The 25815-nt window shown below is 42.6% G+C and overlaps 1 protein-coding gene across 2 annotated transcripts in view; it reads left to right on the forward strand.

Moving 5' to 3' along the window:
- AFF3 (ALF transcription elongation factor 3) overlaps positions 1–25815 on the forward strand; it is a 338460-nt gene that overhangs the window by 212602 nt on the left and 100043 nt on the right. For both annotated transcript variants that reach the window (XM_063339571.1, XM_063339580.1), the window contains exon 8: positions 23574–23625. In XM_063339571.1, coding sequence (XP_063195641.1) covers positions 23574–23625 — 52 coding nt within the window. The remainder of the gene's footprint in view (positions 1–23573; positions 23626–25815) is intronic.

The following is a 25815-nucleotide window of genomic DNA, read 5'->3' on the forward strand; positions in this document are numbered from 1 at the left end:
TCGAAACAGCAGGTTTTGTCCCATTGGAAAACTTAGTGTAGTGCTGGGCGTTATTCCTGATTTTATACCAAGTAAAAAATGTTCCTGTAACATTTAGCATCACTTAGAATAAAACTGACCAATTTAACTGGTTAAAATATTGTCATACTTGAGGAAATGTTTTCCTGTATTGCACCAGAAGCGTATTATTTTTCTCTTAGGCGCTGTTTTCCTTGGACTTTGTCGTTTGTAAGGGACTAATTGAGAATTTTGAATGTATTATATATTAGCTCTGAACGCGGTGGTTAAAGAGGGGTTGCCAGGAAAATCAGGGGATGCGAATACCTGGGAAGAAGTCTGTGTCGTCGGAAATGCCGCCAGGAAGGCAGGCACCACCGACCCCTCTCCATGTTTTTCCTCCGAAGAAAATGATAAATGGAAGCTCAGCCTCTCGCACATTGGAGTCGCAATGTGCGCGGTGGTGTTTTTGCTGGGCTAAAATTCCTGGTTGCCGAGGTAACACTTTTTGGAAGTCCTCTACCCTGGGCAAAAACCACTGCAACTTGAAACCCTCTGGGGCTGATGTTCGGCGGGGGGCACCACCACGGCTGGGTGCGGGGGGCTGCCAGCTTCACGGAGGGATTTTAGGCAGGGAAACAGAATAAAATGGGTCCAAAAGATGAGAAAGGCGATCGGGAGTGTTTGATACTTCCAGGCTCTCATAACCTGATTTTTTTTTTCCCCATACCGTCACCATGTCCCATCAGCCAAAGGGCGGGGGGTTCACCTTGTCCTGCGGTGATAGAAAAGACAAGAGGGGGGTGTGTGGGTGTGTGGGGGTGTGTGTGTGTGTGTGTGTGTGCGCGCGCGCCTGGAGGGTGGGGAGAGGAGGAGGGTGAGAGGGGGAGAAAGAGAGATACAGGGTTCTGGCCACCTGCCAAGAAAAATAACTAACATTTTGTAAAAGAGAAATCCTAAGACTGAGGTCATACTATGGAAAAAGTCTGTTTCACAGACTCTTGAGCCTGAATACAGGCCAAGTTTTTTTATGGTGTTTCTTTTTTTTTTTTTTTTTTTTTTTTTTTTTAAATGCAGGCATCCTATTAACATTTGAACACTAAAGCTCGTCCAGGAATGGAAAGATTTTGGAATTTGAAGTGCCTTAGTTTTCTATTTGTTGATACACAAATTTTTTTATTTTTTTTTTTAATTACAAGAAAGTGAGGTTTTGAATGAGAAGCTCCCTCATTTTGCTTTTAACTTATTTTACAACTATGAAGACCAAATTAAGGGAATCTAAAGAAAAGCCTGTGTCTCCCACAGAGTGACCAACTCAAAAAAAAAGAGACTTTTCAAGCTTGGTGGACAACTTTTTACTTGCCATGCAAAATACAAAAAGATACTGAAACCCGAAATGATGATGAATTTTCTTGTGTGGAAAAGTCCCACTGTTCAGCCATGAATAGCTGTGATTTTTTTAAACCTCTATAGTAGCAAGCTGACAGTTTCATGACAAATTACTTTTCATACCTAACTAAACAAATTATTTAACTTCTTCTGCCTTAATCTCTGGATTTGGATTGAATGTCAGTGTGTGGATATTTTTTAACTGAGGGAAAAAAATCTTTGGCTTTGTTAGGATGTTATTGCAAGCAAGTTTTCTGGTCTTTGATTTGCTAAGCTACAACTGGAGTCTGCCTTCCTCAGGGTAAGAGTATTTCCACATTATCATTTCACCTGCGGTATTTTAAGAGGGAGAATATTATATCTTGGTGTGTATCTTGGCTTTGTGCATTCTGTTCTTTGTTTAGCATGCAGGCAAGCTTCATCTCCCATAAGAGATGTGGAATATATTTATTGGCAATTTAGAATTGATGATAGATTTGACAAGCAAGCAGGGTGACACACCGAAGCTATCAAAGCTGGAGATGAATCAGGACAAAGGTTTGGATGAGGTATATTGTTCCTGAAATTCGAAAAGGTTATACTTACAGATCATTCCAAAATCAAGGCAACTGTACCACTGACTTACAAAGATAAAAGCTAAGTTTTTCCAAGAAAAAAAATAAAAATGGTTTGGTTGGCCCACAGACCTTTTATGGCAAAATAGTGCGATTATAGCTGGCATTGCTGCATGCTGATTTTTATTAGTTTTGTAAGATATTTTGTCAGGATTCATTTGTGCTGATTCTCCCTTTCATGGCATAAACTGTAAGCAATTGTAGGTAGAGAGAAGGAATCTCTTGACATATTAAATCAGGGATACGCTCCAGGAGATGCAATAGATCAGGTATACTAAATTAACACAGAACTGATCTGTTACCTGATAAGCGTGTGGACTTATAAAGTGTTTAATTCTATTAGAATTTAGTGCAATTATGGGTGAAAATCCTATACGTTCACAATCAGCTTTCCTACTATCAAAGCAAAGCAGACAAGTCAGCACAAATAATATCTTAAAGGTATTTAATAGCATGATGCAGACAAAGGATGAGCAAATTGCCCTTTTGTACCTTCTTTGATGACCAATTTTTGTGCCATTTATAATGGCTGAAATTTGGGAGGGTGGAGGGGGCCTTCTGTCCTGAAGTCCCCTAGGGAGTCGAGGCAGGCATCCCAGACACGCGACCTGCCTTGATGTAGTTCAGATGGAGGCCCTGTACAACAAAGAGTGAGGAAAAGGTCTGGTTGGGAGCCCCAGAACATCACAGAACATAAGCTCAAAAATAACTTGTCGTCACTCTGGTCTGCACTGTTTTTCGCTGTTGGACTTAAGAAAAAATTCATGTGGCTGCTCATGTAAAATCCACATGTTTTCCCCATAACTTATGCAATAAATGTAATATGAGACACAAACTTTAATACTTGCAATCACTGTAAGCAACAGCCGTTTCTGTAGACTTGTGTGGAAGAAAGGATGAAGCCTTTTGCCACAAACTGTTAAAAAACCCTGGGCTCTTCTGCCATCACAGAGTAAGGTTTTAGCCTCGCAAATAATTCTAGACAAGCATGATGCTTTCCAGCAGGACTTCTTTCAGCATTATTGTTGTTTGAAAGACCAAGAGTTCCTGTGGGTACCTAGACTCGTGTTTTTGCTATGCTGCCCATCTCCAGTTCAGTTAAAAATCATTTCCCCCTGAGCGGCGTGCTTTACTGTGAGCAGTCTCAGTAAAGCAGGATGACTTACATATGTTGAAAAAATGGCCTGCTACAGAGTGACTGCACATGGAAAGACCAAGGGAAAAAAAAAAGAGGAACCTGTGTTTGTCAGGGTGGAGGTCTGCTTCTTCTCCCCATCCCTCACAGCTGCCGCTGGCACGCCGACCATTGCATCCCACGGTGCAGTAATCCCAGTGCAGCCCCGGTGACCAAGCAGTCCAGCTCCGAGACCAGGAGACAGGCTGTCACTTGGGAAGGGTGTCCTTTCCTCCTCTGAAGAGCTTTATCTTTTCAGGCTTTGTCTTCAAGAGAAAGAAACCCCTCCCTGAGCCTTTCCCATACGTTCCAGTGCTATCTAGGAGTGGTTGGCTGATACCACTCTCCAGTGAGCATGCTAACATAAGGAGCCCTGAGTACCCACAGCAGCCTCCTGTGATTGATGCTGAGTAAACCGGAGTCAGGAACCAAATGTCCAGCTCTGGAGCCAGTCAGGGGGAAGATTAGAGTTATAGTAACAGATGACTTGTCAGCTAGATAGGATTTTAGGAGTTTCATTATTACATGTGACAAGACTAAACAAATACAAAGACATATATAATACATAAACAATGAGAGGTGGGCACAAAGCTGGATGGGGAAGGTTAGATTGGTAGAAGGACTTAAAATATCAATTTTATTCCCAACTTGCATATATTTTCTTAAGACCACAGTAGGTGGATGACTTAATAACCATCATCTCCAGGCATTATGGAGATTATAAAAAGCAACATCCCTCCTTTTAAAATGATTTTGATTTATTTTTATCTAACAGAAGTGGCCAAGTACGTCTTTAGCATGATCTCATTTTGCTCAATGACGTTGCAGAGCTATGAATTCACTATAAGAACAACTCTTTCTGTCCCCTGAAGAACATAAAAGCCCTGGTGCCTAGCTGGAAAGAAAATACCTCTTGCTCAAGCTGCTTATGTTTTTCTACTTGAGAAAAATTAAAATCTCATCTTATTTCTTTGCATGCACTTGTCATCCAGTCAGAGTTTTATCCAAATAAATCTCTGTTTCTTTTCAAAGAACATCTTCCCTATGAGTTGCATTAGGTTTAAAGACTCACCAAGAACAGAGCGGTCCAGGCTGACACTCTTGGTTTCCAACAGAGAAGCAACTGCATCAATCTTATCCTGCAATTCTGCAGCTCAGTTAATTAAGTATTTGATGTCCTAACAAGCTGCTGCCTCCCAAAGCCAAGCAGAGGCAGCCGCCAGGCCCCGTTCCCATCTTTGGCCACCAGACACAGTGACGTTCGGAGACTTTCCACCCATCATACCATGTTACACAACTCTTCCCCTCTCCCCAGCCCACACAGCTGGTGAAATTAAATAGCACAAAAAATTAGCCCCACCTTTGTTGGAATGCATCTGGGTAATGTGCTACATTTGCTGCTACAGGAGAATATGCCTTTGCTGCTTTGGTGGGGGGGGGTCTCTGGCAGGCGCAGAGGGGAGCCTGGTAACACAAACCCTGGGGAGCACCTCTGCAGCTCCACATCCCTGCCTGCTCTCAGGGTGTCCTCGGGCACCTCAGACCCTATGCACAGGATGATTTCTGATTTCTCTTTCGATGTCCTGTTACCTGCTGTCCGTCCCATCCCATGCCATCCACCACCCCTTCTGCTTTTCTTTCCTTCCTTTTTCTTTCTTGCTGCACCCTTTCTGCTGCTCTCCTAAAGTCCCATCTCTGGGTTTTGTCAGGTTCATCACCTGCAGCCTCATTTCTCCTTGCTTTTCTCGTCTGCTGACCCTCCCCTTCTGCCCCACAAAACATGTCCCCATGTCTCCTGAAAAACAGGAAAGAAATAGAGATATATGTAACAAGGGGTACACAGATATACTCACAGTAGCTCAGGTTCCTTGATTAGTAGTGCATGTGCCTCGTCGCCTGCTGCTTTCTCCTTGATTCCTCTGTCATGTCATCTTTGCTTCATGGTAAATCACTGGGCTTAGGATTAACTTTTAGCTCCTTTGTCAGGTGCCCAGGTATTGCCCTGATCTTCCTTTGGGGCACATAGTTTTCCATTACTTCTCTTTTAAGAATCACCAAGAAACAGAGAGAGAGAGAGAGAGAAAAAAGATTATTCTGGGGAAAAGTTTTACCTAACTACAAAATGCTTTCCTTTTATAACTTTCAATGATTGGCAGATAGGTTTATTTAATCAAATTACCTTTTCTGTCAGTGTATTATTTAATGAGGGAGTTCTCTTTTTGTGATTGCATAGGAAATGTGGAAGCATTCGAGAATTTCAGATGTGCTATTTACTCATCCATTATGTTGGGAATCAGTTTAATTTCAATGTCAGCAGTGGAATTAATAATCATAACAGTTATCTGTCACAGAATGATCTATTTGGGGATTTTCTCAGCAAACCAGGATATATGCCCCATCCTTTCACCAGAAAAGGAAGTTTTAAAAAATAAGCCAAATTTGAACGTGTTTGTGTTTCGATTATCCCTTCCAGTCTGATGGTAAAGGCACGTATTTTCAGGCTTCAATTCAGTGTTGAGTCACTGATATGAAATCCTTTGCTAGCATAAATTATCCCTACTTTTTTTTCCCCATTTATTTCATTCTGAGTTTCTCAAACACTTCCGTCAAGGATGGCTCCCCCATTAAAGTACACCCTCCCTTCCTGAAAAAAAAAAAAAAAAAAAAAAAGATGGTTCTAGCTTTCCAGAGATAATGCAAAATCCCTTTGGGGCAGTTGTGTTAATTTGGGCTGACTTCGCTCTATTTTTGGTGTTGCACTTCATCATCAGAGGAAGAGGCTTCCCATGTGAGAGCAGGGGAGCTCCTGAGCGGACGGACAGATGGATGGATGGAAATGAGGGAGGTGGATGGGACCCAAATCTGGTTCTGCTCCTTTTAGGTTTCCTTCAGTTCTGTGGTTATGTGCAGCCCCACATAAGTAAATAACTGATAAATGAATGAAACCTTTCAGCAGATACATTTGATAAGTACCAAGACTTTTTATATGATTCCAAAGTAAGGGCAGTAACAGTTAAACGAATTGCTTTTTAAATAAAACACATAAGAGAAATTTTTAAATCCTTCATTGTTCCTTAAAATGTTTTAGTGCCTCATTAATTCTTGATTAGCCTGGTTGTTAAGAGGCCATTATTATGTGGTAATAAGGTGTAGGAAATTACCTCTAGGACCATAGTCGTGTCACACAGACCTGCTATAGTTAGCACCTCATCAGGTGCTGAGACCAAGTACCAGTGGTATAAATCAGGGGTTCGCTGCCTGTTGGTGGGGCTTGTGGTGGTCCTGTGTGATGGGGTGTTTGCTGAGATGATGTGAGTCCTGTGGTGCAGGGAAGTGGAGAAGACATAATCCTCTCGGCAGCCTCCTGTCCTTCAAGGGCCCCCCGGTCTTGCCTTTGGCAGAGCATGGAAGCTGCTATAAAAAAGTGGAATAAAATTACTTTGCAATTATAATCATTTAAGTAGTTTCAAATATGCCTGAAGCGTGTGCAGATGAAAGTCCACTCTTTGCTGTATGATTTGTTAGGCAGAAAGTGTCGTAGGACATTTGGTGCCGGTCCAGCAGAATATCTCCAAACTAATGACCTCCTCAGGTCATTAGTATTTCTTTTGAACACACAACCCCCCTCAAAGCCTGCTACAAACATTGGTAAAGCTAATCACTATTACCCTTTTACAAATAGAAAAATGAGCCTTAGGGGCTATTTTTATTGTGATTTGATGCAACATTAATCAGCATTCTGAAGAAGAGACATACTTGAATGTCCCAGGCGGCATATATTTATTTTTCAGTGCTTATAATACTTTTTTTTTCCCCTAAACCTCTTTGAGGTTGATGCTCTAATGCTCACAGTATGCAGCTCCCATTCATTACCTATACAAGGAGCTAATGTGATACGGCAGCACCACCGTCTTTGAAGAGCACCAAAGATGCTGATAATTAAAAACACAAAGTGCGCTCTTGCTAGTACTTTCCTCCTTATTCCTTCCTGGGTTTCGATCTTTGCCCAGCAGATGAGGCACAGTCCTCGGAGGATGGAGAGCAGCTGGGCACCAGCGTGGCTGCTGTCACTCTGCTAGCATGCAGGGGTGATGGCCGCGGGGTGTCCCAGCACCTGCTGGCCTACCTCTTCTCGCTGTTGGGTTTTGGAGGGCATCCGTACCTCAGGAGTGGTGTTGAATCAAAGCTGTTGGAGTGCCCCACTCCCAAGACACTTGTGTTGTGCCTGAACCCCCAAAACAGGGCTGTGGCCCGGGTTTCATTCCTAAATATCCACATTTGTTGCTAAATATCTAGGCACTAATTTCAGTGTGCTTTCACCTAGGTCTTCAACCTTTTCAAGCCCCCCGTGTCGTTGCCACTTGCTCTTCAGGCTTTGTGTGACTGTGTCCCTTGCCCCAGCCCCGAGCATCACCCTGACACTCCTCGGGGAGGGAACCTGAGTGGAGAAGGGCTGCTTGCCCCCAACTAACCCTTCATCAGTCTCAGAGCTGGAAAAGTCTCCATACTTGGTATTTCATCTGCTTCAGAAGCTGAAGTAGCCCCAAGGCCTGTGCAGGGTGGGTGTTGCAAGCCATGGGCACCTCTCCCCCTCATCCCCAAGCCACCAGACCCCAGAGCAGCCTGGAGGGCATGGGCATTCCTCCAAGCCAGTTTTCACCCATCCCTTCTCACTGTGAGGAAGGATACCTCTCAGCACAGTGCTTGGCTTTGGCTGATTTTGGGTGTGCCTGCCAGCCCAGTCGCAGAGCCATACTGGTGCTGAGCCGGGAGCAGACCCGATCCCCACTCGGAGCACTGTGCCGGCAGCAGACCCCCTCCCCGGCTGACAGATGGTCGGGCACCATCACCCCAGCTGCAGTTGGCATCCCACACACAGCCCCAGTGGTCCCAAGGAGGGGTGCAGAAGGCATCTATCTGATGCTGCTTCATACATCTGCTGAAGTGTATTTTTTTCATATCCCCTGAGAATAATTAGCAGCGAATTGTCACGACTTTTACAAGAACAGGGGATAAACTCCAACAAAACCGAGTATTTAAAGGGCACTTCTGAGCGCAGTTTCAGATCTCACGAGAACAAATGGAAGAAGCAATTACAGCCCAAACCAAAGACTGTTAGGAGTTAATAACTGCATGAGCATAGCAGTAAAGAACGTCAAGAGTTAGCAGTCCCAGCATGTCAAAAGTTTATTTAATCCTCCTCTAAACAAGCAATATAACAAATCCTTGTTAGGAATGAATGATCTCTCACACATAGCTTAAAATAATCAAATTTTGATTTAAAACACCAAAATAGGTCAAATGTTATGGGTTCTTCTGGAAGAAATTCAAATCGTCCGGTCCAATTTTATTTTTTATTTGTAACATTTCACAGATGAATAAATGCGTTCTTTACGTAAAACCCACTTGCCCCGTTTCAAGCAGGAGTGCGTATTTGCCAGAGAATGAGACTCTTAAATGTTGACATATTCTGCTCCAGTAGCTCTGCTGTGCCTGATAGAAGAGATATTGTTGTACAGAGAAGGATACTGTTTCGGCACCTTTTCACCTTCCCACCTTGTCTTCAGCCTTCTTTCACTTAAAATTTCTTCCTAGCACAGGCTCCAAAGGTGAAGTAGAGGCTGAATAGTGTAAGGTGTTGGGTCACAGGTACGTCTGAGTCAATGCCGATGCGTTCCCAGTCGGCACCTGGAGTTGCCTTCCCTGGTTCTGGATCTGATTGAACAGTGGAGTTTCGGAAAAAGCAGGGAATCTCTTTGCCTCCATTTCCCGTTTCCCATTGAATGAGAATAATCACGGGTTTGTTTACTTTTGGTCTCTTAGGGTGTTGGGAAATGTACTTACGCAAAGATCTCTCACTAGAAAATAGAGTGACAGAATACAGCCCGATAATAAATTGGTACCGGTCTTGATAGGACAAGTCCTATTTCATACTAGTTAATGATCCTGGTAATAAGGAGAGCAAGTCCATGTGCTTCGGTGTTCAGCTAGAAGGAAGAGTTGGAGAAAGTATGGATGAGAAAATTCTGGCAGACCTTTTGTTCACTCGCGATTCTTCCCTGGAACTGCTTTAAATTGCATATAGACTTCAAGCACGAGACATCTATAAAAATATGTAGTGAGGGCTGTTTGTTGCATCTTTGGAACAGTAAAAACTCTTCTGCTCTTAGTGTGAGGATAGTAGTATACGGAAAAATACAGAATGATTTCTTTAGACTAATAAAGACTCTGCTGGAGATAGTCTAAAGGTTTATAGAACTTTTGGAAAGATATTTACATATTTCAAAGGTCGTTATTGTCAGTTTCCTACGTTTTGCCTATTTTATTCAGTATTTTCATCAGCCATCTAGGCTGTCTTCAGTGCACTAAAAATATTTAAGTGCCTGATAAACCACGTACATCTGAAGTATTTTCTCTTATCAGTAAAAAATCATTTGCCTTGAAGGTAAAATAGTGGGCTAAATTAATTGCTAATGAAACCAGTTTTACTAGAGTGACACTGATGATGAAACTAACCCAATATATTTCGTTTAGGAGATACACATTTGGACCGTTAACATTGTTACTAGTGAGTAAATTGAATTCTTTAGAAGTTATGTCATCCCTCGCATATATGACTTTTTAAACATATATTGCATAATATAGACACAAATTATTTGCAGTTGTACTAAATTAACATGTTATTATCTGTAGGGCTTATTCTTACTTAAATATCGAACCGATAATTAACCACAGCTCTGTCAATATTAAGTCCTGCATATTTTATTTCCACACCCAAAAGTACTTCTGAAATAATGATTGTTTTGATTGGACTCGATCTGACATCAAATATTGGCAAGTTAAATGATACTTAATGCCATTTTTTCGAAGGTGGAGGCTGTAGGCAGATTTTCTAGGAAACTATGTAGAATTCAGTTCCTGAGAACTCAGTATCAGATCACAGAATCACAGAATCACAGAATGGTTTGGGTTGGAAGGGACCTTAAAGATCATCTAGTTCCAACCCCCCTGCCATGGACAAGGACACCTCCCACTAGACCAGGCGACCTCCCACTAGACCAGATGTATCAGATAATCATAAATTTCAAACATACAAACCAGCTAGTTGTATAATGGAGCAGATTTGAGCAAGTGGTCTTAATTCCAATGTGATTTTGAAAAAAAAATCCAAAAAATCAAACAAAAAAACCCAAACCAAAACAAAAAAAAAAAAAAAACACCAAAAGAGCAAAACCTTGAATTTCAGTCACGTAACAATCTGAGAATCCATTTCCTGCCCAGTTGGTTCATACTAACACTTCCTTACAACGCTGCTGTGGTATAGAACTTTGCTCCTATGGATGGCAGTCTGACAGCTGATGACAGAAAAAAATATTTCACAGAAAGCTTCAATTAACAGCCAGTGAGTGGGAAAAAATGAAGGAAGCCAGTATGTTTTGTGGATGCAGATGAAACTCAAACCAAAGCTAGTTTTGGTACTTTGCAAACTGAATTAAATTAACTTCTGAATCAGCGTGGGTAATTGATATTTTGTTGGATACAATAAAAAAATCATATAGGTCAACAACAAAAAAAGCGTTCGTTTTCTCAGAAAATTGAAAAAAAATACTTTCAGGATTAATGGTTTCATTTAGCTTACCTCACTCCAGAAAGTGCCTGGGCAGCTTTATTACAGCACTAGATACAAGCTTATTTCAAAATAATGTTTTTGAGAGAAGAAAATGAAAGCATAGCATTTCAGAAATGTTAAAATAGTAATTTTACATAGAAATTAAACTTTTTTAGTTATTTAGGGAAAAGCATTTCTGAAATCTAGCAATTGTCAAGCATTTTGGCCAGTCCTCACGCTGTTCTTGACAGCTGAACTATTTGTCAGAAAATTCCCCTCAGCTCTAAATCCCTCACACAAGATTCTAGTTTGAGCCTCATCCACGCTCGAGCCTTTGTGAAAAATGATTGTCGACATTTTTCTCAAGATGACTCAACACTTCCAAAGATTTAGGACGGCAGAAAGAATTATCAGACATCATGTAGACTTCCAGATTATTATTTTTTACAAGATGGTTGCAGTAGTTAGCAGCTGGGTGGTAGAACTTGGCAATCAGAATACAATTGTGTCTAATTCATTTTTATACACTACACCTATTAGTTAAAAAAGGATATTTCTTTGGAAGTGCCGTTATGGCCCTGACATACGATTTTTGAATATGACTTTTTCTCAGAAACTGCCAGCACGGTACTGCTAGCATGCCAAGCTGGTGTCCAGAAGAAAATTGAAGAGCAGTGATAAAATGAAAGGGGAAAATAGAAGCCCTTCTTGCAAACAGGGGTTTGTAATAGATATTCTGACACGATATGAATGATGAGGGATGGAAAATTCATAATGGTGTGTAGAAGTGCAACACACGCTCTGCGCGTAGAAGACTGACCTATAACTCATAAGATAGTGTGTGTCGAGTGAGTTATGAGAGTTGTTCCCTGGTGTATATTTAAAAAGAGACATTAGAAAGGAGATATAGTGTGGTTTACTGTTTGAGAGCTAACTTCATAATTTTGTCCGAAAAGTGTTTTTAAAGAAAAAACACATGCTTTAAAAAAAAAAAAAAAATATATATATATATTGCAGTCCAGGTGGTGCATTGCTGCACAGCACATGGATCTGAACACTGGGAATAAAGCCCTTCCTCTCTCTGAAGGCGCAGCCCTCGGTTGATTATTTCTGCTGTTTCAATGTCCAATGGAGATTATTTCTAAGGAAGAGGAATTTCCCATGTTGAATCCTAGAAGGGGTTATCTCAAAGTGAAACAAGCAGGCCCCAAATGCTTGTTGCCATCAGACCCCAGGGCAGCTGAGGCTCTGTGTCAAGAAGCCCGTGGACAACCTTGGCACCTTCCCTCCCTCAGCCCATCCTCAGAAAAACCTGACAACTCCTCCTGTATTTTGGTGGGACTGCTGTCAACACAGAGATGTCTTCCCTGTTGTGATTAACTTCTCCCCTTTCAGCATCTTGTGATCACGACAAAAGCAGAGAGGAGAAGAGAGAAGACTATGACCAATGCACCGTCTCCTAAGAAGTTTGTTGGCATGTCAAGTTTAGTAAAAATGTTGGAAATGCCCTGGCCATAGAGGTAGCCCCTTCGGGAGCAGTGCTACTCCTTTCTCCGAGCCAGGCACACAGGGTGCAGGTCTCCATAACGAGCAGCGATCTGTTCACCCCGGGGGGCAGAATGCTCCCTGGAGTTTTGGCCAAGAACTTTGGTTTCCTTTTGTAGTCTGCCTCGTAAGGAAAAAAAATGCGTTTTCCCTATGCCTAGCTTGGCTGCAAATGAAAGGCACTGAGAATCCTGCTCATGGGAGAGCTTTAAGCCTGTTCCTGCAGAAATTTGAGGGCTGGAAATTTTGACAAAAATCACAGCAGCCGCTACATATTTAATGCACAGAACTCTCTACAGCCCACTCCTCAGCATCAAGTGATGACACATCAATCTGGCCATACATGAGCTTCCAGGTCTTTCTGCCCCTTCTTTTTTTTTTTTTCCCCCCTTACCACGCATTTAATTAATTATTTGACAATATATTCTGACATTGTATTATTTCAACAATAGTGGAATGTAATGGTATGTAATTAGGAGCCAGAATGTAATAGTGGCATGAAGCTGATTTTGGCAATGAGATATTTTTTTTTAATTAAAATTTCATTACTGCAAAAGTGATGTGCTATTGCCCTTTCCAGCGTGTGAGCAACAGTGCCCGTGAGTGAAAGGGATGACCCCCAGGGATGCGTAGCATGGTTTGCCACCCCTGGTGCCCAGGTCCAGGATTCTCCTGAGATACTGCTCTTCCATACCATGAGGACCTACAAGGGCACAGTGTATTTTAAAGTCTCTACGAAGTGTTGATTTTACAGTGAAACCCCTTCGGCTTCTGCAGGGGAGGGAGGGGGGGAATTTGGTTTTGTTTAGGGGGTGTCTGTGAAGCTTCTGGGGTTGTGAGGAGCCTGTTGCACCACGGACCTGTCAATTTTCTGTATTTTATCCTCGCAGCCCATATCTTTAAATGAAATGGTATGCTGACTTTCACAGTAGCCAACTGGGTTCTTCTCTGTTTATTTGCTTGTTTTAATCATTTTGTCTCCATGTAGTCAAATAAACCTGTAAATTCAATGTGTATGCTATAGAACCTCGTCCAAAACTGTACTGTCTCCCTTCTGACAGGGCTGACAGAGAGTATAATCACTTGTATTGTCCAGAGTACTGTTTACATAAAGGAGCAATAAATACCTGTTGAAATTTTTACTGGAGGCCTCCCAGATGGATGGTTCATTTATTATTACAGACAGGGTTTCATTTACTTAGTTATTAAAAGAAGCAGGCCGCTACAGCCCATTTATAACTATATTAAAACTAAATGAAGCTATAAGTATTGCAGACAGGATTGAGTAAAATACATATAGTGGCTTTCCAGGAAATGGCTAGGAAAAGTATTTAAAAGGAAATGCTGAAAACTTTGGGGGGTCCTAGTGTGTCTTTCACAGCCGTGAAAAGCTCCAGCTCCTGGCTGGAGCTCAGGAGGTTATGGAGGAGGTATAGTTCCCATATGTTCCCGTCCCACTGCTCAGTGCCATATATATATTCTGCAATAGTCTCTCTGTATCTGCCTGTCAGGCATGGCCCATCGGGAGGAACAAAAATAGCCTGTTCCTCCCCTCCTCTAGCCTTTATTGACATGAAAAGCTCCAGCCAGGGATATAAAATAACCATTTTCTTTATCCCAGAGCCAGAACATCATCAAATATCAACTCCAGCTACAGGAGGGGATGGAGCTACTCTTTTGGCCTTGATCTGTAAAGCAAAGGCAGATTCCTCAGGTGGATACCAGAGGTCTTTGTTTTGATGGTATCACCAGAGGTCCAGCATGGCTGGCCATTAAATTAAAATAAAGGTTGTGGACGGTCTTTGTGGCACTTTTGTAGCACCGAGGACATTTCAGCAGACATACCCACCCCTGCTTTGATAAATCAGTCACTGGATGGGAAGCGCGTGGTTGTCTGGGAACTGGATCATGATTTTATTATGCCCAAGCTGGACAAATAAAGGCCAGTCCCAACAAGGAAAGGCTGGTGACCCAAAGCAGCAGAAATTGTTGACCAGAAATGGAGTGGAAAAACCTAGAAACAAGGAAGTCTGCATTTTTTTTTTAAGCAGAGTTTGTTAGGTTAGCAAAAGGCTACATTTCCACTATCAAGGAAAAACCCAATTTTGCTGAAGGCCAGCTCAGCTTCAGTGGTGAAGTAAAAGTAGCAATTAGAAACGAAAAAGCAATCTGTGCAAAGAAGATGAAGTATAAAATACATGTAACATGAAAGAGGAAGATAACAATCAATCTAAAAGAGAAATCATTAAATACTGAAGATGGATAAAAGTAGTGGAGGATACCAGAGGAAAGTTCCAGGACAATGAGAATAAGGGTTTTCTTAAAGTATATAAAGAACAACAACAATAACAAAAGATCTAGGAATAGCCCCTTATTAGCTGGAAATATTAAAGCCATTAATAATATTAGAGTCAATAAATATTTTTTTATATGAGAAAAAGCAGGGTGCCTAGCAGACAGGCAGGAAGCTGAACAGTGTCTAGTGAGAATAAATTATTTAAAATCAGTTACCCTAGATACAAGTATCTGTAAGCGTCAGATCTTCCATGCTACCTTGTAGCCACAAAGGCTAGTAAAATCTGAGGGTCATTTGTGATGTACCTTGAAATGTGGGGTAAACTGCAGGAGACAACTAATGCTATGCAGTATGCCAAAAGGCCATAGAAGATAGTCTAAGGACAGGTCACCTGGTACCTCCTACTGCACACAAAGTTTGGGGGTAGCCCAAATGGGTTTCCTTTAATTCCAAGGAACTGAAGGACAACAGTATAATTATTTGTGTTCAATATTTTACTTTCAAGGAAAGAAATATAAGTTCTTATCAACCACAGCTGATTTCATTCTGTGAGGAGCTGGCAACTAGGATGTGGTAGGAAATTATATGCACTGATGGTAGAACTTCGTGGAGGATGACAGAGAAAGGAACAATGAGGATGGAGCAGGTTATCAAATAGTCTGAATAATTTAATAATTTCACCTCACTTAAACAAAGGAGGCTTGAAAGAAACCAACCACACAAAGTTGTATAACCCAGAACGAGGGATGTCCTCCTGACTCCGTTTTCGAGTGAGGACTCTACCCTGGGAAGCTGTAGCTCCAAAAGTGCTTGAGATGGAGGTGAGCAGGCAGGTGGGAGTGGGTGCCAGCAGGATGCCCCGGCATGGAGAGATGGTGCCAGCCCCTGGCGTGTGGGGCAGAGCCTGGGGCATCTTGCAGGGACACAGAGCTGCCACTTTCCCCACTTCTTGGATGATGCAACGCTGTGTTTCCGCACAGCGATACCTGAGCAAAGTTTGAGAACCTCTAGCCTAAATGATCTCATTTCCCTCAGCCGACCAGCGAGATAGGAATAAACACCACCGCAGCATCGGCTGTGAACGTTGCTAAATGAAAGGTCAGCATTATACAGATGACTGCAGTCACCCGCAAGAGAGCAGGAGGATAAAAATGTGGGGGATGATGACTCCAGCATGAGGACAGATGCTTGTAAGGCTGGGGATTAGGCAGAAAGAGGCTATTTGTAAGGAAATAATCACCAAGGACAAAATCAGATGCTGCACCTTCAGTGGGGAGACTTGGCAGTGGCAGTTCTGTCTCAGACACATTAAATTCCCTGAGATGTCTGCCACGACTGCTGACACACAAGGCGGTAGCGCAGTTCATGCACTCTTATTTCATTTCGCATTTGAAATTAATATTTTGTAGATGGCAGCATCAGCAATTGCTAGGAAATCAGAGGCAGGGAGTTAGTAAATAACTGCTAATCACACCCAGAGAGCTTGGAGGGAACAGGGGCAGGGAGGCAAGAAATGGATTGGAAAATTGCGAGCAGCGCATTCATAACTTTTATTCCCTGAATGCGTTTCCTCCTGTCACACGGAGCATGATTAGCCATGAAACTCTGCTAAGTCCTCAGAGTGATTGGACTACTTAGGTTGGTGCTTAGGCGTGAGACACCAGTACGTCGCTCATCACTTTTCCCTCTCTCTTGAGTATTCCTGCATTTTTAGGTGGCTTCCTTGCTCAGGGAGTGGGCTCACATGGGTTCGTTTCCCTGCTTTTCTGAAGAAATTCTCCTGTTTTTACGGAGGTAGTCTGAGTCCTTCTGCCCAAACTCCGTTCTCGAGGAAGTGCTGTGGGCTGCGGGGCACTTTCTTGCCACCCTGCCAAGGAGCCAGAAAATTTGGGATGTGGTTCAACTTGCACTTGTTCTCCCCTTCTTTAAAGGGAAAGAACATCACTGGGGCAAACACAGTCGCTCGCCGGTGCAGCTGCTGTGGAGGAAGCCTTATTTCAACTTCTGCTTGTAGGAGAGAGTAATGGCTGTATCACTCGGAGAGGACTGCCTTGCATTTCTAATGAGACCATCAGTGTAATGGGAATTTAGCAGAGCATTTAGCCGGTTTAAATGGTTTTGGAGAGCAGTGTAGGGCAGCCTAGATGGATGCAAGCCAAGGACAGAAAACTTTTCCTTCAGAGCATCTATTTTTTATTGGAATTGCTAATTCTATTTCTATAGACTGAGTCCGTTTTTCGGGCATTTAAATTCTACACTCTGGAATTAAATCTCACATTGATATATATGCTTCATTCCAGCATTAAGTACATTAATATTTCACCATCCTGATTTTACTGGCTTTCTTCCTCTGTTTTTAATTAGATTTGACGGTATTCTATATAATCGTGTTTTCCTACATGTTTCTGTGTAGCAGAACTTGCACAAACTGTTTGTTGAGGGGTTTTTACAACTTAAACATCGTATATTCAGGGTGAATTTTATATGCTGCAAGCAGTGCTTGCAGAGGTCTTACAAGCCTGCTGAAGGCTCTATTACAGCATTTATAAAATATCCTCTTGATCTAGTTGTTTACCTCAATCCGTAAGCTTTTGACTGTATTTCGTATAAAACACGAATAAATACTACGCTTTTCAGATAATATAAATGCATGAGCTTTTTTAAAGTGAAACATTTGCATCAGTTATAGCACTAAAGTGAAAAATAATTTCAGCACTCAGGATCTAATTAATTAAAAATTACTACTGTATGAAAACAGCTACTCCTCTATTTAGGATTAGTAAACAAAGCTATTTGAAATACCTGTTTTGGCTGTAGGTAAGTAGCAAATATAACTGGCCATCTGTTATGTGCAAGTAACCAAGGTAATAGCAACAATATTAGGTTTTTTCCTTTTTTTTTTTTTAAAATGAAGGAAACGTGTTCATCTGTTTCTTATGAATTCTCCATATTTTTTTACTATTTTTCCTTGCGTTTCTCTTTTAGAAAGCAACCAAAGACAGCCAGAAACCAAAGGTACATTTGTCTCATTGGAGCGTAAGTCATATTACGTACGTGAGCACTCGTAGCTGAAATAATCCCAGTAACACAAGGGCACAGTCTGGATAGGAACGGCAAATTCCCACCTGGCGTTCTCTCTCATTTTGCTGGGAACAAGAGTTAAAGGTCTTGCACAGTGTCATGCCTCCAGGAAGGTTTGGTTTTGTTTTGCTACAACGTGAGGCAATACTTTTCTTCTCCTATATCAGCGCATCAGTTGTGACTTCAAACATCTGGAACCAGTCTGAGAGCCTTCTAGCATACTGCTACTTAGAATGATATCCGTTTTCTTCCTGGGTTTCTGGTAATATTGAAACTAATGTCCAGTTCTTGAAAGGTCACTATGCATTTATGGGAAAGAAAATAAAATGTCAATATTGTGCATTAAAAAAATAAGATAATTTTCCAAACAGTCTCATTCAGATGAAACATTGTTGTGTGAGCACTTAGTTATCTGATTTTCATATTTCATCACAACTCTTTGCTTTGTGGGGTTCCTCTTCAGCTAAAATCAAAGTATTTTTCCACTACTGAAGTTCCTTTCCTACATAATGAGCAGAAATCACAAAAGTCTGTAATAAACATGGTATTATGACTGAGATGCTGCCTAGCATCAAAATGGAACAATATCCTTGATCAGATTAACACATTCATGAGCTCTTTCACAAATTGCAAAGATGGTGACTTCTGAATTTATTTAAATGACAACTGCAATATACGTATGTTTGTGCTCAGGGCTTGCAAACCATTGGCAGAAGGACACAAGGAGGCTTTTGCCCCTCATTTTCATAACCTCTCTTGAGGATCTTCAGGGCCTCTTCTCTCGTCCTTTGATTTATGTGCCAAAAGAGGATCTCTCTAATCACAAAACAAAACCACAGAGGCATTTTGTGAGAGTTTTACAGCTCAATAAGTAGTTTGCAGGGGGGAAGGAAAGAATTCATTAGGCTGAGGAATGTGAAATGTATGAGAGGTTAAAGTGACTCTTTCACATGCACAAGGAGATGTGCAGGATGACTCCTCGGTGTCTTCACCCTGGAAGAAACTAGATACTCTCCTAAGTCGGGCTACGCTGGAAGGGTCTCAGACTGGCTCCAGACATTAAAAGTTGCAACTAATTCCCAAATGGCTGTTGAAGAGCACCTCCCCCAGACAATGCACCATTGACATCTCCTTCCCCAGCAGCTCTTTCTCGTCCAGCTCTTTCAAACCCAAAAGTCTCTGACCTGCGCCCTGGCTCTACCCTCACACTTGAAACTTGATGTTACTTCCTGGAGGGGAAAGTAGATGTCTTCCTGCTATCCCCTGGACTCTGGCTGGGGCTGAAGATAATTCTTGCTTGGGACTTGACTTTCCAGCAACAACAAATCATGAAAAAATACGTAGAAAACGGTGAAGCTGCCTCTCAACTTAACCACTCCCTTTGAGCAAGGTGCTTCCCAGGCAGCCCTGGATGACCTCCCATCTCAAATCCCAGGTACTTTTGACCGGGAGCATCTCCTGGCCCTTCAACATGCTGGGATGAGCAGGAGTCCTGCAGGGTCCATCTGCAGCGCCCCACATGGTCACCCCCCCATGACAGCCTACCGCACCAATGCAGTGAGCAGCCCCCAGATGAAAGAAGTCAGGCTTTCCATTAAGCTAAGTAGGAGAACTGGATGTTCAAATCACGTTGGTATTGCCAGGTACTGGCTATCGATGCCCTCTACTTTCTGTCCGTTTTCCATTACCTGTAAGTAGCCCCTTGCCCCCCTCCTTTCCTATGGTAACTGAGTGGATCAGCACCCCAGGCTGAAACCCCTTAACTGGTTACTGGAGAAAGAAAACAGCTGGCTTGCTGAGGCATTTCTCAGTATCCCAAACTCATCCTCATTTCCTTTCATTACGTCTCTACCTGTCATGCTCTTTGCAGAGAAAGGAACAAACGCATTAATTAGAGTACAGTGAGCGCTCCTGCCCGAGCCTCCCACCCCTCGCTGCCTCTGTGAACTTGCAGAGATTTCACTAAAAATGTGTAATTAGGTTCTGCAAAATAACTTCCTGACCATACCCGCTCTTTTCAAGTGCAGGAGCCCTAAGTGGTGGTGTGTGTTTTTCAGAGCCACTTCAAGTACCACTTCATTTTTCTAGCCTTTGTTTACAAAATTATATTTACTCATCTTTTTACATCAAAGCCAAATCCGTTTTGCAAAATCTTTGAGCCTATGGACAATGTCACTTACTGGCCTGGATTTTGCGTATTCTGAAAAGGGTGTTATAGAGAATAGCTATAGATAGGCTGTGTTGAAAATGCTGTGTTTGCACATGAGCTTGTATGTGTTTGTCTGTCCGTCCTTATACTATTTTGCCAGAATACCTAAAGAAATTCCTTCCTGAGCAGGGGTTTGATTTAAACATGATCTGAAGTGCTCTGCTAACATAGGGTGTGCCAAAGCTCATTCGGTGCTGAATCTGTGCCAAAGTGCTATTCAGATAGATTACAAATTAACATAATGCCTCTTGTGAGGTTAAAGTTTTTTTCTTCTCTTCTCTACTCCCTCTCTTCAAATGGGTTCTACTGGTGCGGTTATGGACTTTTTCTTTTAACCATCATCATTGTCATGATGGAGATGCGCTGTTGAAGAGGAGTGTTCCTCAAAAGCATCCAGACTCACAATTGAACTAGCATCCCTAGGGTGTTTAATGCAAACTAGAGTCCCTCTAACAGAAATACATCCTCCTCACCCAGGGTGTGCTTCAGCCTGGGCTTTGAGAGCTGCCTGGTGTCCAAAGAGCCTCCCTTTCCAGGACTGCTGGTGGGTGAAGCTGAAGTTGGTGGTGACTGTGTGTCCTGCTCCGGCTGTAGCTTTATAGATCAGGGCTGAGGGCCTCCCCTGACAGTGAATGCAGTCATAGAATCATAGATCATAGAACCATAAAGTTACCTAGGTTGGAAGGGACCTTTCAAATCATCTAGTCCAAACGTCAGCATAACTCTGACAAGAACCATCACTAAACCATATCTCTAAGCACTACATCTACCCGTCTTTTAAATACCTCTGGGGATGGTGCCTCAACCACTTCCCTGGCAGCCTGTTCCAACGCTTAATAACCCTTTCAGTGCAAAAATTTCTCCCAATATCCATTCTAAACCTCCCTTGATGCAACTTGAGGTCATTTCCTCTTGTCCTATCGCCTGTCACTTGGGAGAAGAGGCCGACCCCCACCTGGCTACAGCCTCGTTTCAGGTAGTTGCAGAGAGCGATAAGGTCTCCCCTCAGCCTCCTTTTCTCCAGGCTAAACAATCCCAGCACCCTCAGCTGCTCCTCATAAGACTTGCTCTCCAGAGCCCTCACCAGCTTTCCAGACCCCTCACCAGTTTCCCAGTCTGAGAACCAGTGAAGAGTTTTAGGGACAGAGGTTATACCTGCACCGCTCCCGCCTTTACAAGGTAGACCTCTACACTGGCAAGCTGTCTTAACCTGATACAGCCTTGTGACAAATGCATGGATCAGGCAGGCCAGATCCTACTCTAGGGAATAAAAGCAAGCAAGCAAGCAAGCGTTTTATGATGACCTGTTTTTTCCTATCCCCAGCGTTAGGAGATTGTTTGTACGCTGACGGTAGTTCCAAAAGGGGCCGCGAGCCCCAGGCAGGCAGTGCTTTTCTTGGAGAGCAGCGCTTCTGAAATGAGAAACAGACAGGGAAAATAAAGACGGGCTAAAACGTACAAGTAAGGAGAGGCTGATGGGCCAGCGCTGCGGTTGCTTGTTCCTTTTGTGTGGATGCCTCATTCTTGCACTCCTGGTGCCTCACCCTCGCTCCACTCACACCTCCACTCAACCTGAAGGCTTGGAAGCATCATAGCTGCTTCTAATCACAGATTGACAATACACATGTTTTTTCTATGTTGATACAAAAAGCCAGGACACTAATAAATACATGAAGCTGCCTAGAACATTTCATTGTACACTTTTGATTTTCCAACTTCCATTTAAATTGCTAGATCTTAAATAATGTATTTAGCTACCACCTCACTAGCAGAAATTCACATACTCAAGCTCAAGGGAGAGCAGGCAGTGACACCCTTGGCGCTCTGCTTTTCACACAATAAGCACATCTCTGTCTGGTTAAATCACTATCAGTGCAGATTTTGTCACATCTAATTACATAGCGGCCAGTCCCAGATCTGAGCTTTATGTTTTCAAGCACTGTTTTCTCAGGGATCCCCTAAACAGATCTACATAAAAAAATGAGCAATTATAAGATTATTTGGATCCCTACGAGTGGTGGGAATCCAAAGTCAATGTGGATCTTGCAATGTTTATGGGAAGCTTTGCCTCTCTGACATATTTTAGCTCCTAGGAGCTATATCCCGTGTCATTCCTACCTGTCCCCTTTGCTCACTTCTCAGCAGGGCTTGTTAGCTTGGCCGGTGGCTGCATCGACATGGCCACTGGAGTTTTTGCTAACTCGGAAGATGGCAGAGGGAGCTTTTTCCTGCCTGTGGACATATTTCTGGATAAAACACAGGCATGTCTTGCTGTGAGATTGTCAAGTTTCTCTAACTCAATGGGTGTCCTATAAATTTGAGGCGCCCGCATTGCCATGAGATTTTGCTGAACTTGGTATGTTGGGTTTATAGAGGAAAAATCTTGGCACAAGTAGAAGGAAATGTGGGAAAAAAAGCAGGACAGGAGTCTTCAAGAAATGAACTAGTGGGAGTTTCTGCTCTGACCCCCGATCTTGTTCCTATACACCTACGTTCCCCAAAAGGTGCCGCGGGGAAGTGGGGAAGCAGCTGTGATGGCAGCAACAGGCAGGGACTGTACATCTAGCGAGGAGCTGAGGAGAGGGTGGTTGGGCTCGGTGCTCCTTTAAGACGCGGCACACCATGTCGCCCATGTAAGAATCACGCTTTTCAGGCACGCTCTTGGAAGATCTAGGCACAAGTACAAGGAGGTGGTTTGAAATTACTACAGATGTCTTCTTTATATATTTACACTCCGGGGACCACCCACGTCACAGGATGTGTTAGAATTGCTCACCAAGCTTTCTTCTGGTGCTAAGACAAAATTACAGATTCTCTTTTCCCAGAACGCAATAAAAATTAGCAACTTTCTGAATTATTATTATTATTACTATTATTATTATTACAGAGGCATTTTTTAAAAATAGGTCCCATTCTTCAAGACCTTTCAAGCACTGGGGGAAATCTTTGCACCTCTTCATCTCCTTTAACTGCTGGTTACTTCACACCAGCTTGTAAAAAAAAATGCATGGTGGTAAAAACAAACTACTCTTCTTCATGAGCCAGTTTAAGGAAGGGGAGGAAAGGATAAGGGAAAGGAGGATAAAATCGCCATTAGAAAAGATGCATTGTTTTCTATGTTTGTATGACAGTGAAATCCTTATGGATACTTTTGTGCACTGAGACAATATATTTTGGTTTTAATTGTTTCAGTCAATGTCAATTTTACATCAAACATGCAATAAAGTAAAAATGGCCTTTGGGAAACATCACTGAATCTTATTTTGTCCTGCAGTACTGCCAGTGTAAATATCTACTTCTTTTTTGTAAGCTCAAAGCCAAATGGAGCAAAATTTTCCTTTCCGAGAGACTACTGACCTGTCAGCATCAAAAATATTATTTTTAGCATATAAAAATTGTTTGTCAGTGATTGTAATAACAAGAATCTTTGCAAAATCCATTATTACTCTAGTAAACATTTTCCCTTAGGCAGTAATAGTAGGAAATGAATTAAGAAGTTAGTTGATAGCAACTGGATAAGAAAAAACATCTACAGAGTTACTGGGATAAAATATATTTTCTTTCTATTTAAATTATTAAATGTTTACGGTAGCTCAGAGAAGACATCAGAGCTAAAGCATTTTGGTAAATTATAATTTATTCTACTGCTTGCTTTCCAGAATGCTAGAAGATGACCTCAAGTTAAGCAGCGATGAAGAGGAGAATGACCAGGTAAGAACCAGACAACTAACATGTCACTTGTAGCATGTTTCATGTCAAGACTGAACTACTGCAAATATTTTGCTAATGCTTTTTCAAAACATACATAAAGGTTATCAAAATACATGGCAGTACTGTAACTGGAGTAACAGATGTTGCTGCTCGGAGCCAGCCTGCGTGTGCGAACTGCTGGATTGGCGGGGAACGGTCCGCAGCACGCTTGATTTATTATCTTGATGCGACCCAGAAGGTTTTTGTATCAGTCTCCTCCTGATTTGATTTTGTTTTGTTTTAAAGAGCGGCCAAGGAGGGGAGAAACAGGAATTCAGGATTAAGGGTTCACGCCAAACTTTGCAATCATGAGCTGGCCCCAGGGATTAGCTGCTGGGCTGCTTAAGTCTTACCTGCCTAGAGCCTCACTGGCTTCCCCCCAGCCCTCGCCTCCCCTCTGAACATTTTCAGTCCAGTCTCTGCGTGGCCCATGTGTGCTAAGAAAGCTAAGGACAGCTGAGAGAAAGCCTTGGCCGTGCATTTGGCTCACTCCACAACACAGCAATTAGGGCAATTGCCTGGGTTTTAACAACCCCAGAGTACCTGACTGGGAGCAGATACGTCAGCCAAAGTTTTCCGTCTGTCAGGAGAGTTGGGTTTTGTTGGCAGGGGGGAGGTCTCTACCAATTTTTCCTTAAAACGTTACTGTGTTATGCCTAAATCATTAAGCACTCACTAGAATAGGACTAGATCTTGACTTTCCCACGGTTGGCCGAGTGCCTCAATGCCAAGCCGTGCTATGCCATGCTCTCTCCTTCTTGGTATACTGGCATGGGTGATGTGGTTGGGGATGAGACCAAAAGCCACTTCCCTTCCTTCTTGCACTAAAACGCATGTCCTGTACCTTCACCAGGGCATATGAGGGCGGTAGTGCCCCTCGTTGCATCTCACAGATGGATCCACACCTGGATATAACATGGGTTTCAAGTGTGGTTATTTCAGTCAAGGCTAACTGGAGGCATCTAGACTTCTGAAATTCAGGATCTGGGACAGATAGCTCTAGGTATGTAGGCTTGAAGCTCTTCCAGGGTTTTCTTTAACTCTTGTTATTAGAAGTCTCTATTTTACAATATATTCCAAACAACAGGTAAATCAAAACCTTTTAATATTTATACTAAACCATTATTTCATCTACTTTGAGTAAAGCTTCTTGGTGTTAAGAAGATTCAGCACATAGATTCAATTATTTACATATTTATGCAATTTCTTTTTGTTTAATGCATTTCATCCCGGAACACTTCACATTTAATTACTCTTCCTGCTTGTCTAGATAGTTTAAAATACAGTGCATAGACAGCGTAGGGCAAAGTAAAGTGAGGGACAGAAGGGATGTCTGAAGAATAGCAATAGCACACCAAGGTGCGGTGGTGCTTGCAGCGAGGAGCTGGGTGGTAGAGGAGGGGAGAGCCAGCAGTCAGGAGAGATGGCATGTCCTTCAGGAAGGAAGGGAGATGGGATCCTGCGCAGTGGATATCAGTATGGAACAAGCTGGTAAAGCCTGAGGGCTGAAATTCTGTTTTGCTCTGTAACAAGCAGAAAAAGACCTGTGAAAGCGTGTATTGCGCAGGAAATGAAAGAACAGTAGTAGATTTAGGCGGAGAAGGGAGAGTGGAAAAGTACTGCTGTCAGAGCGTGCACACGCAGCACCTTCAGTTTAGTGCTGCCACTTACAACTATTAATATCTTTCATGCGCTTGGATTGCTCTGTATTATGCGTGTTACACAAGGTCTTCGCTCCGTAACCGGAGCTTTAAAGTACAGCTGATACAGCCTGGGTCTTTTCGCCTCGGTGCTTGAACAGGCTCTGCAGAGCCAGGGGAGAGTTTGCGGGAAAGAGCAGAGCTGAGATCCCATTGCTCACTTCTAATCGTCACGGGCTCCGGCGTGAGCAACCTTCGGCAATTACTTCGTGACTTGGTCCCCTTTCCTCGTCACATTTTTTTCTAACTTGACTGCGCAGATAAAAATCTCCTGGAGGCACAGGCCGGCTCCTGCTATGTGAAATGCTTTGCAGATCCTCAGCTGAGACCTGCAGGTTTGCTTCATGAACAATCCTAAATAACTGTGCCTGCTGGATAAACAAAACACTACGTTTCCATCTACCTAGCAGGAAATAGGCCCAAAAAAGAATAACACAGACCCCCTCTGCCA

Source organism: Chroicocephalus ridibundus, chromosome 1 (assembly GCF_963924245.1).
Source record: "Chroicocephalus ridibundus chromosome 1, bChrRid1.1, whole genome shotgun sequence".
NCBI lineage: Eukaryota > Metazoa > Chordata > Aves > Charadriiformes > Laridae > Chroicocephalus > Chroicocephalus ridibundus.